The following is a 19,045-nucleotide window of genomic DNA, read 5'->3' as shown; positions in this document are numbered from 1 at the left end:
CGCTCATGAGCAAGGAGTTCGAGGACGTGCTGCGTGTGCCAGATTAAAGCTGCCTGAGCAGAAATTGCGAGTGAAGTTGACAGCCTAGCTAGTGAGGGAAGCGGATAATGGGGTGATAGACACTTTGAAAAGTGAGTTACACGCAGTGTATTGCATTGTGCATATCTTAAAGTTGCAGTACATGTTTTGTTTGCTGTCGGTTGTTATGGTGTTTAAAATGAAAGTTCAGCTAGCTAGCAAAACATTAGCTTGTTAGCTAGGTTAGGTGGCAGTATTTAAGTAAATCTTAGCTAGCTAGCTATATTGCTAGCACTGTTGGATGATTAGCGTGGGATTGCGGGCTAATGCTAGGTCAAAACTGACTGAGCATGGCTGAATTTAACCATTTAGCCCACTACTGAACAGCTTTGGCTGCTATGATATTTATCAGATCTGTGCTTTATAACAGAGTAACAGTATTCTGTTAAAAGGTAAAACAAAGGAAACATGTGAAGTTGCATTTTCCAGCCCTGATTCTGTGTAATCTCAGTACATTTGCCTCCTCTATTCCTGTGTAAGCACACTTGTAAAGTAGTACAACCATGAGAGACTATAATGCAGTAATTTAGTCATTGTTCCAGTGCAGTTACCCAGATGCAGTAAGTGGGGGGGGAAAGATGGAAAGAAGCATGTTTGCATTTTACAGCTCTGATACCATTTAGTTTCACTGTAATTTCAGCGTGTAACATCATCCTGCCCCTGACCACTCAAAGCTAAGAAACAAAGTAGAAACAACTGAATTTGTATTTTACACCACTGGAACCACATAATTTCAGCAAAACTACTGCTTTGTTTTTGTGCTAATAACCCTAATATTACTGCTGTTTTGATTGATAGGCAATTAAAGTCTGTTAAAGTCTGTAAAGTCAACTAGTCATCACTACAGTTACTGACTTATTAATTACTAACAGCTAGGTAAGTTCAATTTGTTACCATTATTTTACTATTTTATTACTGATCACCGCTACAATGACTAACTTCTTATTTTTTAATGACTAACAAATGTGAATGTCATTTTTAGGTAAATACAACTTGTTACCTTTATTTTACCATCTTATTAAAAATTTGTTATCACTAAAAACACCAGCTTATTATTGATTATGAACTGGAAAGTATTCAATAATATTTGGTAAGTACAACTTGTTACTATGATTTTACCATTTTATTCCTGACTTGTTACCGCTACAATTACCATTTTATTATTTCATAACAACTATGACACTGACATTTAATTTATGGATAAATATAACTCATTACCACAACACTACCATAACATTACCCTCTTATTACTGTAAAGTGTTATCTGTAAAGTGCTACCCATAATTCTTTGATATTTTGATTGACTGACTATTAAATGTAGCATAAAAGAACTAAAGCAGTACCCTGTAGTTGTCCACATATCGGTCTTCTTTCTCTTTAGATTGTACTGCAATGGGTTTGCTCAGATTTCTGCCGTTAAACAAACAAAGAATGATATGAAGAGCTGAGACAACGTATCTTCGTGAAACACATTTCCAGACTGTGAAAAACTAGAAGGTCAGAAAAAAAAACTACTTATGTTATATTAACTGATGTAACTAGCTAAGTGCACTGCATAGTACCATATCGTTGCTGTCGGAAAGAAACCTTGTGTCTCCATTTTTGGCATTTTTCAGTTTTTGACATAATTTGAAAGTATCTGTTACTCTTTGCATTGTTTATAACTTTTATGATGAATGGCCTAAAATAAATTAACCAAAATGACATGGGAATAATTCTGATTCCATTGACTTACAGTAAAGTATGTTTTTTCCTTCTCCTGTAAAGCTCCTGTTACCATTTTGGAGACATCAGCGATATTCTAGCAGTGATTTATCAGTTTAACCTAAAAAAAATGCTCCATGTGGGGACAAGCAATTATTTAGGTTAATTAAAACTAGTTAATTTATTTGAAATAATTTTTCATCTTGCAACGACACCATTTTTTTTACAGGGTATAACAAGGTTACTAAACCGTTTTTTAACATTGTCTAGTGGTTGAGGATATGGCAATTTAGACATGGCCACATAACCATTGCGAGCTGTAGAGATTGCTTCTTCAGAAATAGAGCAGTTAATCACTTATCAGTCTTCCTTTTTCATAGTACAAAAAAACAAATAGTCAGAATGTCTAAAAGTGGAAAAAGACAAAAGCACACTGTGACATGTGGATTATGTTTTCTTTCAGAAAAGTTAAAGGACCACAGAGAGCTTCACTGCTTCCTTCAGGAGCTGAAACTCTGAACACTCAGACATCCTTAACTTTGTTTAAGTTTATTTTAGAAAATGTTAAACCTACACATGACAAAGTAGAGGATAAACACATCCTTATTACATTTGTAAAAAGCTGTAGTTGCTGTGACAAAACCAATCAAAGAGATTGATTAAGCCATGCAACACAGAAGACAGCAGTGATGTTGAGTGAGTTCATGTTGCCATGGAAATTTGCAAATACTGACCAGCGGTTGAAAAAATAGTTTGAATTAATTTATTGATGTCTGAATAAATCCAACAAGAAAATTATCTTAGTGTACAAAGGACTTAGCCTTTTAACACTTAATCATTTTAACCTTTGCAGCCTCATGAGCATATAATCACTATTTGTGCTTTTCTTCAATGTATCTATGTACATCTACTCTTCTATAATCCATAGAGGAATGACAGACTGCTCTCAGTTTAGTGTAAAAGGGGCAACTTAAAATGACATGGTGCTTTACCTGTAGATATTTGGGTCCTGCAAGTCCAGAGTCTCGCTAATGTAGTCTCTCAGGATGAAAGGGAAGACTGGGTATTGCATCAGGTCACTGAAAGAGCGTCCTGCATGCTTGTTGAGATGGGTGAGGTACTCAAAATTGGTGATTTGGCTGGAGCCCCACAGCTGTGTGAGAGCACTAATGTTGTCATACTCCAGTAGATTGGGCAGCTCTGATGTGAGAATGTTGTGGTAGACATCGTCACGGAACTGAGGCAGAGAAGAAAGAAATGGGGAGACAACAGGAAACACAAATAGTGAAGGACTGCCAATGAAATAAGATGATGTGGGTTATCAGTTACAGAGGAAAGCAAGTGATATATTAATTATGTGTACGATTTATAATAAAAGTGTGTAAAAAAAAAAAAAGTTTGAGAACTGAAAACATTTCTTACCTAGAGCTGTCAAAGTTAACGCATGAACATGATAGTGCAATTAATTTTTGACCCTTAAAATCATGCATGGTAGTCCTGGAGGAAGCCCAGCTGTTTGTGCGCTTTTATGTTTCTTTTGCTGTTTTCCAGGCAGTAGAGTGCCATATGGTTACAAACCCAAACTCAAAATTATCCTTACTCTGATAAAGTACCTTTGTTTGACTCATTTCATAACAGAATTGTGATAGTAGGCGAAATTCTAACGTAATTTCTCACATGTATCTGGAATTAATAGGAAACACAAACAGCAGAAACAATGGAAGACCTTCAAGCTCTGACATACCTTTTACTCAGCATTTTGTTTTATGTGAGGGTGACAGACAGCAATTCCGGCTAGCTAGTGTTTCTTTTTTTTTCTTTTTTTAATAATGGTCATCCACTCCAGTGACTTGGTGTGGAAATTCTGACAATAGCATTTGACCAATCAATGCTATGTGTCATTACTAGCTTCACCCATAACCTTGACATGCTCATTACTACAGTGAAAAGCGTAAGTATAAGTATGGTAGCACAAGTATGGTACAGGTCATTTAGCTATGAACAATGTTCAACTGTAAACAGGACTTTACAACGGATACCTAATTATTTTCTTTCTGATATTCACTAAAGACATTTGTTTTTTGAGATGAATAGAGATGACATAGAAGTTATAAATATAACTTGTTTTTGAGCGATATCATGAACAGAGGTCAAAATGACCTATATGAGAGGTGTAGTATGACTTAACTGACAAATGATTTAGGCAATTTAGTCCAACTACTGTAATTACAACTGATGCCATACATTGGAGTGTTTTGTTTTTGTTGTTAACTTGACTTAATCTCTGACTTCTCATCATTCTCATCATCAACTTCTAAACAGTGTCCTGTGGCTCATAAGGCTGAATTTTCATATAATAAAGTGTGAAGTGCTTTTTGCCCGCTGAGTTTTGCTTTCATTTTTATTGTGCAATGGAATTTGTTAATGGTCCCTTGGCTCTGGTGGAGGTCACAGCAGCCCATAGGAATCAATGTAGTTGTGGTTTTCAAAAGGTGAACCTTTCCAATCTGAACGAAGTTGCAGCTGCTTGTCTTGGATGTCAGCGACGATCATTTATAAGTATTAAGCCTTTTGCATGCACCGTTCAAAAGCTATTGAAGAAAGAAATCTGAACATGCAAACATGAAACCAACTTTACCGCAGTAGGAAACTTTTCCACAAAACAAAGCATAGTTTTTTGTTTTTTTTTGTAAAATGGCTCTCAACACTCAACTTTTTATGAGGCTTAAGTAGCTTCTCATTCACCAGCTTCTTGTTAGAATTTTCCCGTTCCACCTTAAATGGTGCCAGAACGTAACTGCTGCAGCATTTAAGGTTGAACAGGAAAATGAAGCAAAATGCTGAATTCTGCTTCGTGCCTTTTTGTATTTGACAGTTTGTCATTGCAGATTAAAAGAATCATGACACCAGCTAAGACAAACAAAGATAATTTTGAGCTAAACTGACTTTTTTGCGTTTATATTCATATTAACGCAAAAATGTCAGTTTAGCTCGAAATTATCCATGTTCGTCTTAAATCTTTCTCTTAGCCTTTTCATTAGCTACTAGCTAGACAAGATTCTTGTCTGCGTTGATGTGGTGACTAGCAGTCTGTGCACTGCCAATCTTCAGGTCCACATGGACCTGGTTGGTGAACTAGCAGTTATAGGCTAATTATAGGCTATAGGCGAACTCCAGGTTTTAAGTACATTCAAACTGTGTTAGAACAATCAGCAGAGCTTTTTTACTGCAATTATTTTTAGCCTAAAAGTTTATTTTTGCTGTGGAGCCACAACAGGGCAGTAAAAGAGCTGCATGTGGCTCCATCGCCCACTCAAGACAACTAAGTCATTTAAATTAAGTTCACTTCTAGGCTAAAATAGGCTAATATTGTAACAAACTCATTGTATTGCAGAAAGAAATTTATAATAGCCAATGATAACAATGGCTTATCCAACTAATTATTACTCTGGACTATCTTGCCTAATGCTGACAGTTTAGCCCAGAGAGCAGATGTAGTCTCTGTAGCATTTACCCATCATAGAATCACAATCATCAGGTGAGAATTTGGTAATTCAGCTCTTTCAATTAGTATAGATTTAGAAGAATCCCAAAAGTTTAGAAAACAAGCAGACCCCCAAGGGAAGGTAGGCTGAGGGGAATAACACTCAGATGGTAAAGTAAACAAGATGGAAAGACATGCTTAATATGCAAATATATGGTACCAAGAGCCAATAGGGATGATGTGGGTTTTACTTAAGAAGGCCACATTGACTGAACATTCATCAAGAACAGTTGTGAAGTCTAAACTAAATTGCTTTTTTTTTTTAGATTAAGTTACTCCAACTTCATGTAGTATGTGTGTTAACTTAAGTCTTTCATTAAGATGTGCCGTAAGGTCTTACAGCATACTAAGTAGGTTACTCAGTATGGTACCAGACTTGATATCAGCAAATACTAAAAAATATCTATCCATACTTATTAGCTACTGAACTAATTTGTAAAACAAGAAATGATCAAAGAACATTACACATAATCATTGGACCCCCATATACATGTTACATGATTGTTCTGATCAGATAGTCAAAGAGTAGATGTTACCTTTGTGGTGTCAAAGGCCAGAAGCAGAGTTCGACCGTTAGTGAGGAAAATTTCCACAGCGTTGTCTCTGAGCTGCCACCAGCGCTTGTGCACCTCCTTTATCTCCTCATACGTCCAGCAGAAGGAGGCAGGCTCCGTCTCTCCACGAGGCATCTGTTGAAAAAACAAAAAAGGCTTTTCTGCTTGAGCCAGTCATATAGACAATTAAATATTTTCACAAATTGCTACTGAGCTAACCTGAGTGTCACTGGCCTCGGCTGCATTGTCCTCCACAAAGTACATTCCTGATTTTCCTACAGATACAAAAAAAAAGAATATTTGAAACTCTTTGAATCACTGTGAAAAGTACTATGTATCAGCTAAAACAGCAATATTTTCATTTGTTCTTTCATTTGAACAGTCTTACCCAGAAGCAGTTCTCCAACAGTTTCTCTAGAGGGTGCTACACTTACACACCGCCGTGTAAACCTAAAGAGAAAGACACAGCGTAAAAAGACAGCAAGTCTCAAGAATGCCTCAACAGTTAAACTGAATTCCACTGTTTTTAATTTTCTGCTAAATTAAATCAATAGGATGTAAATAAAGTCATTCAGAATGGTTATTGCAAAATTCAGGATTCTAGAGAAATTTGCTGAGTCAGAATAGTTCACAGTAGTGAGGATAGGAACCAGATGTCTTAAAAGCACCTACTCTTTATGAATAGGCTACCTCATGCCTGAGACATTATTTGATTCAGAGTGAGAGTTGTGAGATAAAGTTTTGGCCTATTTTTTAAAAACACATTCAATGTGGGCAGGTACAATATACAACAAATTAGTTTTTTGTAGGTTTACTGATTGTTTTGCATGGTAAATAAAACAACCGTATTTTTAGTGCAGACACTGCAAACCTTTGTTCCTATTACTATCATCAGAAAGAGATTGGTAAGTTTCTCTAAAATTAACCATTTTACATTAAACAATTCTTATTGATATTCTCAACTACTGAATTATGCAAACGTTCTGAAAAACAAAATTGTAGAACTCCACAAAGAATATTATAGCGCGCACACACACACACTAATTTCTAAGCCAAATACAATAGCAAAAACATGATTTATACTAACATTACATGATGCATTATGCAATTTAGCTTTGTTATTACTAACAGAACCAAACACTTCATAAACCTGTACTCAGAGTTATAAGGTCTTGGTACCTGATGGGCTCACTTGTGGCTTTATCCTTCACAGTGGAGGAATGGGTTTTGTCTTCAAACAAAAAGGCCAGTGGGGCCTTGACAGTTCCTGCTGAAGTGAGAAGAATATATATACACTTATGTCTGTGTGTGTGTAATTTATATATATATATATATATATATATATATATATATTTATAAAATACACCTAAGACAGCTAACCCCCAACTGCTCCCCGGGCGCTGTGGATAGGCTGCCCACTGCCCCGGGCAAGTGTGCTCACTGCCCCCTAGTGTGTGTGTTCACTAGTGTGTATGTGGTGTTTCACTTCATGGATGGGTTACATGCGGAGGTGGAATTTCCCCGGTTGTGGGATCAAAAAAGTATCACTTAACTTAATGGCAGTCAGGCTACCTCTGGCAAGCACATAGAGGGCTGTGCGGCCCTCCAAAGAAATGCCACCCCACACCATTACTGACCCACAGCCAAACCGGTCATGCTGAAGGATGTTGCAGAAAGCAGATCTCAGACACTCTCCACGGCGTCTCCAGACTCTGTCACGTCTGTCACGTGCTCAGTGTGAACCTGCTTTCATCTGTGAAGAGCACAAGGCACCAGTGGCGAATTTGCCAATCCTGGTGTTCTCTGGCAAATGCCAAGCATTCTGCATGGACTGTGGACGTAGGGCCCTCATACCATCCTCATGGAGTTGGTTTCTAAACGTTTGTGCAGACACATGCACATTTGTGGCCTGCTGGAGGTCATTTTGCAGGGCTCTGGCAGCGGTCCTCCTGTTCCTCCTTGCACAAAGGCGGAGATAGCGGTCCTGCTGCTGGGTTGTTGCCCTTCTACGGCCTCCTACACGTCTCCTGGTGTACTGGCCTGTCTCCTTGTAGCGCCTCCAGCCTCTGGACACTACGCTGACAGACACAGCAAACCTTCTTGCCACAGCTCGCATTGATGTGCCATCCTGGATGAGCTGCACTACCTGAGCCACTTGTGTGGGTTGTAGAGTCCGTCTCATGCTACCACGAGTGTGAAAGCACCACCAACATTCGAAAGTGACCAAAACATAAGCCAGAAAGCACAGGTACTGAGAAGCGGTCTGTGGTCCCCACCTGCAGAACCACTCTTTTATTGAGTGTGTCTTGCTAATTGCCAATAATTTCCACCTGTTGTCTATTCCATTTGCACAACAGAGCATGTGAAATTGATTGTCAATCAGTGTTGCTTCCTAAGTGGACAACTTGATTTCACAGAAGTTTGATTTACTTGGAGATATATTGTGTTGTTTATGTGTTCCCTTTATTTTTTTGAGCAGTGTATATATATATATATATATATATATGCACACACACACATGCTATACTTGTGACAATACTGTAAATATGCATTTTAAATTGTGATAATAGTAAAGACTGCTCTCTCTCTTAAGGTTTTGCAAGTTGTGGAAGTGGAGCGCACTTTCTGGTTTGTGGCGGTCCTTGAGAAGGTATTTATTGGGGATTGTGAGGTAGCAGCGCTGCAGCCGTCTGCGCTCCCGGTTGGGCCCCTCAGTGGGATCCAACTGCCATGAAGTGGGGTACGATGACTGGTCATACCACACTGCCCTGAAAATACACATATTGATAAAATTGATGGGCTATAAGCTTATGTTAACTACACAGCACAAATACTGAAATGTAGAAATGCATGGAAGTGGAATTTCTGGTAAAATAATCAGTAATTTACATCTTGTTAAGAGTCTTTCACTTTTTTGCATTTTATTAACTTTACTAAGTACAATTCATGTATGATGTTAAAAATATGATGTTAAATTACTTGTTAGAATTGTTGGCTATAAGTCAGACATCAGACTGATAAAATTTTATTTTCTTGCTTAACAGCTAATAATATAACAGCCCCAAATATACTGCTTACCCTTACTGACATGAGTCAGTTTTGATGTTTAGAGAAAGTCTGTGCATGAGGTGGGTCATGACACATTTGTCTAGATTCATTCAGAGACATTAAGTATAACCTATATGCGTGAAGCAATATAGTAAATTTAAGAAATTCATGTTTCATTTTATTATTTATATTTTTAGCTTTGGTTATAGCATTGCCTCATCAGCTGGCTGGCTAGAGGCCATTTCTATGGTTTGAAAGACTGTGCATGGGACAGTGCACATACATTTCTGTAAATGCACTAGTCCCCTTATGAGAACCTATGCAGAAGCTTTCACATACTTTAAAGGAACATGACATTTTGCTTTGCAAAATGACATCTTTTTGGCCAAAAGAATGCACTGGTTTGATTTTGTATGGTGTGCTGTGCACACAACTCCTAATCAATGTGTCAGTTTTTAGAAGACCTCCCCAGACTATAGCTGGTCCTAATCACCATGTTGTTTGTTCTAAGACTACTGCCTGACTGTGACTGACCTTCATTACCATGTTGTTTATTCTCCCTGTGACTGCGATTAGTCCTAATCAACACATTGTTTGTTCTGAGACCTCCCTTGACTGTGATTTGTTCTAATCACCATGTCATTTCATCTAAGACCTCCCCCTGACTGGTCTTAATCACTGTTGTTTGCTCTGAGACTCCCACAACTGCTATTGAAATATCCTCCTGGAGGTACTTGGTTCTAATCACTGTGCCATTTGTTCTGAGACCTGGCCTTGAAGACCCCCCCACCCCCCATCCCCCGTGACTGTGATCGGCCCTAATCACCCTGTTGTTTGTTTTGAAACATCCCTATGACTAATCACCGTGTCATTTCTTCTGAGACCTCCCCCTGACTGCAAATGAGTTCTTTTCAGGGACAATGTGTTCAATGGTAGTTAAATTTTATTTAGTTCTCTTGTTGTTTAAAGTATGCAGACAGGTTAAGTGTGAGGCTGTGGTTCTAGAGAAATGTTCTACCATTATATTGGTCCTTAGGAGCTTTAAACAGGCTTGGCACACCACATTACTATGTCATTATATAAGCACATATAACAAGTGAAAGGGCTAGAGACATAAGGTGCTGACCGGTCATGGGTGAGCTGTTGTACTAGCTCTTGCCAGTGGCGGCTGGCACTCAAGTCAGTTTTGTAGAGGCCTCTGATATGCTGGATAACTTTTTTCCTCTCCATGCCCTGTCCCAGAGACACATTCTGAGTGATATCTGCTGCGATCTTGGAAATGTCCTTCGATTTACCATCCAGCCTTTGCATTAAACTGAAAGAGAGCATGTTAAAATATGAATTGTAAACCGATATAAACACAAGCATTTACATGTTGTTTATCTGTTTAAGTAAATTTTCACCCAAACACACTGCTTGTCAATTTTTATTAAAGAAGGAACTCACATCTTTTGGGCACTGGCCAATTTCTTTTCCCATGCACCTTTGCTTGTTCTTCCCTCTGACTCATATTTGAGTTGTTCCTTTGAAGAGATAAGAAATATTAAAACATTCAAACTGGCAGTGAAATGTAAACTGTACCAAAGGTAAACAGTTGAAAGCTTTGATTTCAACATTTCAAATAGCTGTCTGTCGACTATATGCTGTGCATTACGGATGTGAAAGCCGGAGATTAGGTCAGGAGATTTCCTTAACTTCTCCATTTAGTATTGGTACAGACTTGAGATACATGAAACACTAGTATCACAATTGTAAGTAACAGCTTTACATCACCAGAACTGAAAGAGAGGCCTACCTCCCTGATAGCTTTGAGTAGGTCCGGCTTGGGTGGGGCGTTAGGCGGGATGCAGCGATGGCCGCATAGTTTCAGCGAAGTCATAAAGGTGTTAGCAGCAGCCTGCTCTTCCTTAGTCAGGTTGTCTTTATGGTCATGTAGCATCTCATACAGATAGAGAGCAAGCTTGGGTCCATGCTAATGAACAATACAATTCAAGGGCGCTGTCATTATATATTCAAATTACAGCAGAATTTAAAATTGTGTCTGGTAGTCACTAGGTGGTAAATGCTAACTATGTCAGTCAAACAAATACAAAATACTAATAATATACACAAACTAGAAAGAATTACAGTAACAGGATGCACTGACATGGAATTTCAGGGCTGATACAATAATTAACAGCTTAATGTGTGATACTAATATCAATAACCAATACTTTTTTCATTTTACAGTGATACAGAGCCATGCCCTATCTGCGGAAAGTTTGGGGCAGTAAGCTACATCAGTAATAGATAAGTGGTTTTCTGGAGGCTGAAAAATGCAAGATGCACTGTCATGTTGGTTAAAAGATACTATGCCATGTGAGCAAAAAAGCCAAACAAACAATCTCCTCTTTCTCATCGGCAGTAAAACTTCTTTGTGGGACAGATAATTGTGCGAATGTAGTAATAATAATAATTATTATTATAGTAGCAATTATTATAGAACACACAGAGCAAAAAGTGCTTTACAGGCAGGCGATAGTGTTTAACAGTAATAAAAGACAGTATTACTATTAATCTAAAATAATTTAAAACAACGATGGATGACAGATAAAATGATAAATACCAAAGAAACAAAGTAGAATTTCAATTGAACATTAATTTAAAGAGATCCCAGAAGATGGAATTGACCTTAACAATTTAGAAGCATAATAACCAAAAGAGAACTCTCTACATTTATTGTAATTTATGTAAGGCTTTTGAAGATCTAAGTTCATGTATTGGAACATAAACTGACTGACATTTTGTTAGGTAAGTGGGTGCTAGGGCATTTACAGCCTTAAAATCTAGTAGCAGAAGTCTATCCTAATCGATACAGGTAGCCAGTTTTTTGTTTTTGTTAAGATCTGTGCTGCTGCATTTGTATGAGTTGTAGAGGATGCACCGTTTTCTTGAAAGTAAGAAGAACATCAATATTAATTTGAAGAGTAATGAATTATGCTGGTAACAAATGCATAAATAAGTTACTGTACCTCACTCTGGGATGGATAAAGGCTGAACTTTAGCAATATTTCTCAAATGATAAAAAGCTATTTTAATGACTGCATTTAAAGAGCTCAGAATCTGAGATTACATACAGGTTTTGTACTTCAAACTAGGCATATGGTAGCTAGGTAGGTAGCTAGGTAACTAGGTAGCTTCTCACAAAGCATTTTTCTCTGAGGTTTAGCACCTTGGTTTGGTTTTTGCTTGATTTAGCTGTAGAAAATTTTGTGACACCCACTGAGGAATACCTGACACACATCTGGTCACCATCTCAACAGTTTTGATCCTTAGAAGGAATGCAAATGTAAAATTATGTCAACATAGCCATGAAAATGTATATCATGTTTCCTAATGACATCACATAAGTGTAAAGCAAAGGCCCTACAATTTAACCTTGTGGGACTCCACCAGCAATGTTAATTTTTTTTTTTTTGATAAATGATTTCCCAGACAAACCAATAAATGTCTTTTCATGTCACATATCATATCAAAATATGTAACGCCTACCATTATTTAGCTAAAAGTCACGTCATGTCAAGTCACATTATTATGACAACTTTCTCCTTCCAATGGCGCACAAGATGGGAGCAGCGTTATGGTCTTGGGAATGTTTTTGTGGTATTCTCTGGGTGCACTAATCCATATGGAAGGTACTCTCAGCTGATTTGGGTATGAATCCATCCTTGCAGTTCACGTACATCCATACATGCTTATTGGCTTCCCTGGTGTAGATAGGATCTTCCAGCAAGACAATGCAATGTCACATGGCTAGAGATGTCCGACATTGGTTAGAAGAGCATGACCAAGACTTACAAGTACTACCCTGGCCCACTAATTCCCCAGACTTGAACCCAACTGAGCATCTGTGGTTCCACCTCAATGGTTGGGTTTGTTCCTCCCCAACACACCCTTCTCCAGCAGCTGCGGGATGTACTGCAGTCAGCATGGCTCCAGATACCTGTAACAACCTACCAGGACCTTATTGAGTCACTGCCAGCCTGTTTAGCTGCTGTCCGTCCTGCACACAGCACTTACTTTGGATATTAGCTGGTGGTCATAATAATGTGATTCGACTGTATTATTTATTTACTTTATGTTTAAGGCCATCTATTAAACAATTTCCTTATCCTTTGAACAGGATATTTTTTGTGAAGTCTTGAAGTGCAAAATATCTTTGTTTAACCCTGTTTATAAAAATGTAAAAAAAGCAAAAAGAAACCCTAAACCTGAAGTACAGATACATGCAGGTGCACACATCAATTATACCAAGTATCATTGCTGGTATCGGAAGAAAACCTTGTATCTCCATTTTTGTCCTTTTTCAGTTTTTGAAATGGTTTGAAAATGCCTGTTGCCCTTTATATTGTGTGTAAATTTCATGAAGAACTGACCAAAAGAAACGGAGCAAAATAACTTGGCAAAAAGTCTGGTTCCACTGACTTGCATAAAGTAGGTTTTTTCCTTCTCCTGTAAAGTTATTATTTTTAAGTTTTTCTTCCAACAACAGCAATTATAAATAAAGAGCAAAAATACTGTTAAATCTAATTGTCATTTACTCAAGATGCTTGACGTTTCTTTCATCATTTGAGGCTTCCAAGAGACACTACAATGGAAGTAGATAAAGAACAGAGAAAGAACAGGAAAGAAAATGCAGGAGCAAGATAGGATCTTGCTGCTATGGAAACTGCAGGAGCTGGTATAGATTATAAATACATCTATGTGGGTTATTTACTGTATGTCAGGCTGAGTTCAGGCAGATGCTGACAATTGCATACCCAATCATGTTCTCAGCTCTACTAACTGTCAGCACAAAAACAAAATGCCACAAAAGACATTCTTATTCCTCTCTGTTTTGCACAGAGAGAAGAGACTCAAACTAAAGAGAAATGACATGTAACCTCCTGCTGAGGACCAAACGTATAAAATCTTTTGTGCCAGGTTCAACACCCAACAGGGTGCATTTCGGCTGTGTATTATGTAAGAAACTAAAAGCACATTTTATGCATCACGCACATTAAAACATATAAAATGTCTTTTTCTCCATCCTGTTTATGCATTTGAGAGAGGACTGTACAAATTGTGTGAGAAGCTTGCAAAACAAAAACAGTCGGAGATATTGGAAATATGGCTGATTACATATTCCAATTGATTTACCCATGTTAAGTTCACCAATTTGAGTGACTATAATCTGCCAAAAAAATAACACAAAAACCATGGACTCCCAGAGTGTGTGTGTGTATATATATATATATATATATATATACACACATACACACACACACACACACACACACACACACACATACATACACACACATACACACACTTCAACAAGGCTCATTAACACTTTCTTTTTTGTCTTGAGCCTGTTGGTGGCTTCTCCATTTCCAAGCACACAAGTGTACTACAAGTTGCTAGCAGTCTTATGTGTAGTTAACTTGATCTTCTTCTTCTTTCGGCTGCTCCCTTTAGGGGTTGCCACAGCGGATCATCTGCCTCCATCTTGCCCTATCCACTGCCTCCTCTACTTTTACACCAACCATCTCCATGTCCACCTTCACTACATCCATAAACCTTCTCTGAGGTTTACCTCTTCTCCTTCTGCCCGGCAGCTCCATCTCCAACATTCTTTGACCAATATATCTACTATTCCTCCTCAACACATGTCCAAACCATCTCAACCTGGCCTCTCTGGCTTTATCTCCAAACTGCTCCACCTTCACTGTCCCTCTGATCTGCTCATTTCTAATCTTGTCCATCCTTGTCACTCCCAACGAAAATCTCAGCATCTTCATCCCCGCCACCTCCAGCTCAGCCTCCTGTCTTTTAGACAGAGCCACAGTCTCCAAACCATACATCATAGCAGGACACACTACTGTTTTGTAAACCTTCCCTTTCACTCTTGCTGCTATCCTTCTGTCACACATCAGCCCTGACACCCGTCTCCACCCAGTCCATCCTGGCTGCACCCTCTTCTTCACCTCTTTTCTACACTGTCCATTGCTCTGGATGGTTGACCCAAGATATGTGAAGTCATCCACCTTTACGACCTCTACTCCTTGCATCTTCACCTTTCCACCTGCCTCCCTCTCATTCACACACATGTATTCCGTATTTTCTCTACTGACCTTCATTCCTCTCCTCTCCAGTGCAAACCTCCACCTCTCCAGATTCTCTTCCACCTGCTCTCTACTCTCACCACAGATGTCTCACCAATGTCATCTGCAAACATCATGGTCCATGGAGCCTCCTGCCTGACCTCATCTGTCAACCTGTCCGTCACCATTGTAAACAAGAAGGAGCTCAAAACTGATCCCTGATGTAACCCTACCTTCACCTTCACCTCACCACTGTCTCACTATCCTCATACATGTCCTGCACCACCCTAACATACTAACATACACCTGACTTCCTCATACAGTACCACAGTTCGTCTCTTGGCACCCTATCATATGCCTTCTGTAGATCCACAAAGACACAATGTAGCTCCTTCTGACCTTCTCTGTACTTCTCTACCAACATTCTCAATGCAAAAATTGCATCTGTGGTACTATTTCTGGGCATAAAACCAAACTGCTGCTCACTGATCTGAACCTCTTGCCTTAGCCTTGGTTCAACAACTCTTTCCCATACCTTCATGGTATGGCTCATCAACTTTAAACCTCTGTAGTTACTGCAGCTCTGCACATCACCTTTGTTCTTAAAAATGGGGACCAGTACACTGCTTCTCCATTCATCAGGCATCCTCTCACTCTCCAGGATTTTGTTAAACAACCTGGTTAAAAAGTCCACTGCCTTCTCTCCTAAACATCTCCATACCTCCACAGGTATGTCATCTGGACCAACTGCTTTTCCATTCTTCATCCTTTTTAAAGCTGCCCTCACTTCCACCTTACTAATTCTCTACACTTCCTGATCCACAGTCTCTCCCCCCGTTGTCCTCCTCTCTCTCTCTCGTTTTCCTCATTCATTAGTTCTTCAAAGTACTCCTTCCATGTACTCAACACTCTCTGTTCACTCACTAGTACATTTCCCTCTCTATTCTTTATCAGCCTAACCTGCTGTACATCCTTTCCAGCTCTATCTCTCTGTTTAGCCAAACGATACAAGTCCTTTACTCCTTCTTTACTGTCCAGCCTCTCATACAGCTCATCATAGGCCAGAGCCTTTGTCTTTGCCACCATTCTTTTCGCTATGTGACTAGCCTCACGGTACTCCTGCCTACTTCCTTCATCTCTCTGGTTATCCCACTTTTTCTTAGCTGCCTTCTTCTTCTGAATACTCTCCTGGACTTCCTCATTCCACCAACAACTTTCCTTCTTTCCTCTGACCAGACGAAACACCCAACACATTTTTGCCAGTTTCTCTCACCACCTTAGCTGTAGTTTCCCAGTCCTCAGGTAGCTCCTCACTGCCCCCAAGGGCCTGTTGCAATTTTTCCCTGAACTGCCTGCAACCATCCTCCTCCTTCAGCTTCCACCATCTAATCTTTGGCTCTGTCTTCAATCTCTTCCTCTTCTTTGTTTCTAATCTCATTCTACAGACAACCACCTCCAATCTCCTTTAGGTGGCATCTCCTGCTAAGGATATAATCCACTCTTGTATGTCACCCTGTGTTCTTCCCTCTTCTGAAAATACGTGTTGCCCACAGCCATTTCCATTCTCTTTGCAAAATCTACAACCATCTGACCTTTCTTGTCTTTCACACCACACATACCCAGCACCTCTTCATCCCCTCTGTTCCCTTCACCAACATGTCCTTTGAAGTCTGCACCAATCACTAATCTCTCCTCTCTAGGGACATCATCTACCACTTCATCCATCTTACTCCAAACTTCCTCTTTCTCCTCTAACTGACAACCTACCTGTGGTGCATATGAACTGACCACATTCAAAATTACACCATCAACCTCCAACTTCAGGCTCATGATCCTGTCTGACACTCTCTTTACATCCAGAACACTTTTCACAAGCTGTTCCTTTAGGATTATCCCTACTCCATTTCTCTTCCTGTCTACACCATGATAGAACAGTTTGAATCCACCTCCAATGTTCCTGGCCTTGCTTCTTTTCCATCTGGTCTCCTGGACACACAGAATATCTACCTTCCTTCTCTCCATCATGTCTGCAAGCTCTCTGCTTTTACCAGTCATTGTCCCTATGTTCAGAGTCCCTACACTAACCTCCACACTCCTGCTTTTCCTTCTCTCTCGCTGCCTTCTAACCTGCCTTCCTCCTCTCCTCTTTGATGATCTTCGACCTACAGTAGTCCAATTTCCACCGGCACCCTGCTGGTCAACAGCACCGGAGGCGGTCGTTGTTAACCCGGGCCTCAACCGATCCGGTATGGCAATCATATTTGTGCCCTTCCTGATGCAACCCTCACCATTTATCCAGACTTGGGACCGGCACCAGACGTACACAAAGTACACCCCTAATGGCTGGTTTGTGTAGTTAACTTGATGATTGTTAATTTTAAGCACATATTGCATGGCACACTTTGTCCTGCGCTTTCTCACATACAAACAACTGGTCATGAGTGTGCTGTGATCCCTGATTGCTCACCTCCAAGCCAGGACTAAGGCTCTCTCTCAGGATGTCTGGATGTTTCTGCTCATTGACAAACTCCAGTGCCTCCTTCCTGTCCTCAAGAGGCAGTGAAGGACTGAGCGTGTGCACTAGAAGGCGGCCGATTTGGACCCTGAACGTGTCCCGACAAGACCAGAGAACACGTTGCCACTGTTGTCGTGGAGCTCCACCACGACCCATACTACCCTGCAGAATGAAAAGTCAGTCAGACTTACAAGCTGTGGATTTTAAGTCTCTAGATCTGTGGTGTGCAAAATATTTATATTTTATTATTATTATTATTTTATATTTTTTAAACAGCTGTCGCAACTACATCCTTGTCCGGTGTTTTTTTTTTTTTTTTTTTAATCATGAATTGACATGGTCCTTAATAGCCAACAATCTCCTGTTCAACTCATTGAGTATTTGAGAGGAGTTTTCAGACGGAACTGGAACACAGTTATTGGAATTTAGTTAATCTGTAGCTTAGTTCATGAAAAAGTACTGGTGTGCAATATAACTTCTCCATTGTGACTCACATCACAGCATGTTGCTTTCACTTAGCACACTCAAAAGATCTACATTTAATCAGGCTAAGTTAGCAAGACATGATCTTGCAGACAGATATGACCTTGCAATGAGAATGAGAAGCAAAGTAAGCTATCTAGTGAAATACTATTGTTAGCTCATAGAACTGCAAGAAATTATGTTATGTTTTTTTTCCACATGTAGTATGTTCCCTGCACACACTGAGGAATTTTAGTTATGCTAACTTAAGTTACATCCATGTGCTAACAAGGGTTTTTCAGACAATGTTGACATCTGAAAATGTTTTATTATCCAAAAATGCTGAGAAAAATTGTCCGCTTTCAAGTTGGATGGGTAACAGAGGGTACAGATGCAAACTAAAAGCACTTCTAACTGTACAACACCAGATGCTGATGATGTTTTTCAGAAGATATGTTCTCATGAGTGAACAATGTTACTTTGTCAGAGAAATGTGTTTTCACCATTTCTGGACCTACCCGAGAGCAGTTAAAATAGTTAGAAAAAAAGTGACGTTACATTTGCCTTCTCAGTCACGTCTTTAACAATGTGTCCTTGGCAACTCATGTTCAAGCCCTGCATACATTCAGACCCTCTTGTTTTGGAGTGGCACAGAGTAATATAAATACTCATCCACAAATATGAGTATCTTTTTCAAACATATGGGTGCCATTCCATTTAATTTTTAGTTTCTCTGTTGTCTTGTGATGAAATAGTACAAGAACCCAAAAACTGATTTTCAGTATTCAAAAACTGCCAGCTCAAATGGCTAACAGAGTTCTCACATACCTGTTCATATCCCTAGCTACTAACTATATTAGTACAACATTTCTCATGGCTGTCCCCAAATGTTACTTTATAAGATCACGTTTGGCCCCACAAGACTAACTTAACAACTGCTAATGCTAATGTAGATTCAAGCATATTTAGAACTCTATAATTTGTGTTAGTTTTGGACTTTGAAAGTGAATACATGTTA

At 39.2% G+C, this 19,045-nt stretch overlaps 1 protein-coding gene across 5 annotated transcripts in view; it reads right to left on the bottom strand.

Annotated features, from left to right (window-relative positions):
- lyst (lysosomal trafficking regulator) overlaps nucleotides 1-19,045 on the bottom strand; it is a 166,916-nt gene that overhangs the window by 14,562 nt on the left and 133,309 nt on the right. For 4 of the 5 annotated variants that reach the window (XM_017722809.2, XM_017722808.2, XM_017722812.2 and 1 more), the window contains 11 exons: nucleotides 17,518-17,727; nucleotides 10,724-10,900; nucleotides 10,375-10,451; nucleotides 10,055-10,243; nucleotides 8,503-8,648; nucleotides 7,060-7,150; nucleotides 6,269-6,330; nucleotides 6,100-6,155; nucleotides 5,863-6,015; nucleotides 2,775-3,019; nucleotides 1,422-1,488 (listed from right to left, as the gene is read on the bottom strand). In XM_017722809.2, the coding sequence (XP_017578298.1) occupies nucleotides 1,422-1,488; nucleotides 2,775-3,019; nucleotides 5,863-6,015; nucleotides 6,100-6,155; nucleotides 6,269-6,330; nucleotides 7,060-7,150; nucleotides 8,503-8,648; nucleotides 10,055-10,243; nucleotides 10,375-10,451; nucleotides 10,724-10,900; nucleotides 17,518-17,727 (1,473 nt within the window). The remainder of the gene's footprint in view (nucleotides 1-1,421; nucleotides 1,489-2,774; nucleotides 3,020-5,862; nucleotides 6,016-6,099; nucleotides 6,156-6,268; nucleotides 6,331-7,059; nucleotides 7,151-8,502; nucleotides 8,649-10,054; nucleotides 10,244-10,374; nucleotides 10,452-10,723; nucleotides 10,901-17,517; nucleotides 17,728-19,045) is intronic. The other variant, XM_017722807.2, reaches the window with a different exon arrangement.

Source organism: Pygocentrus nattereri, chromosome 5 (assembly GCF_015220715.1).
Source record: "Pygocentrus nattereri isolate fPygNat1 chromosome 5, fPygNat1.pri, whole genome shotgun sequence".
In the NCBI taxonomy this organism is placed as follows: domain Eukaryota; kingdom Metazoa; phylum Chordata; class Actinopteri; order Characiformes; family Serrasalmidae; genus Pygocentrus; species Pygocentrus nattereri.
This window is presented reverse-complemented; position numbering and strand designations above follow the sequence as displayed.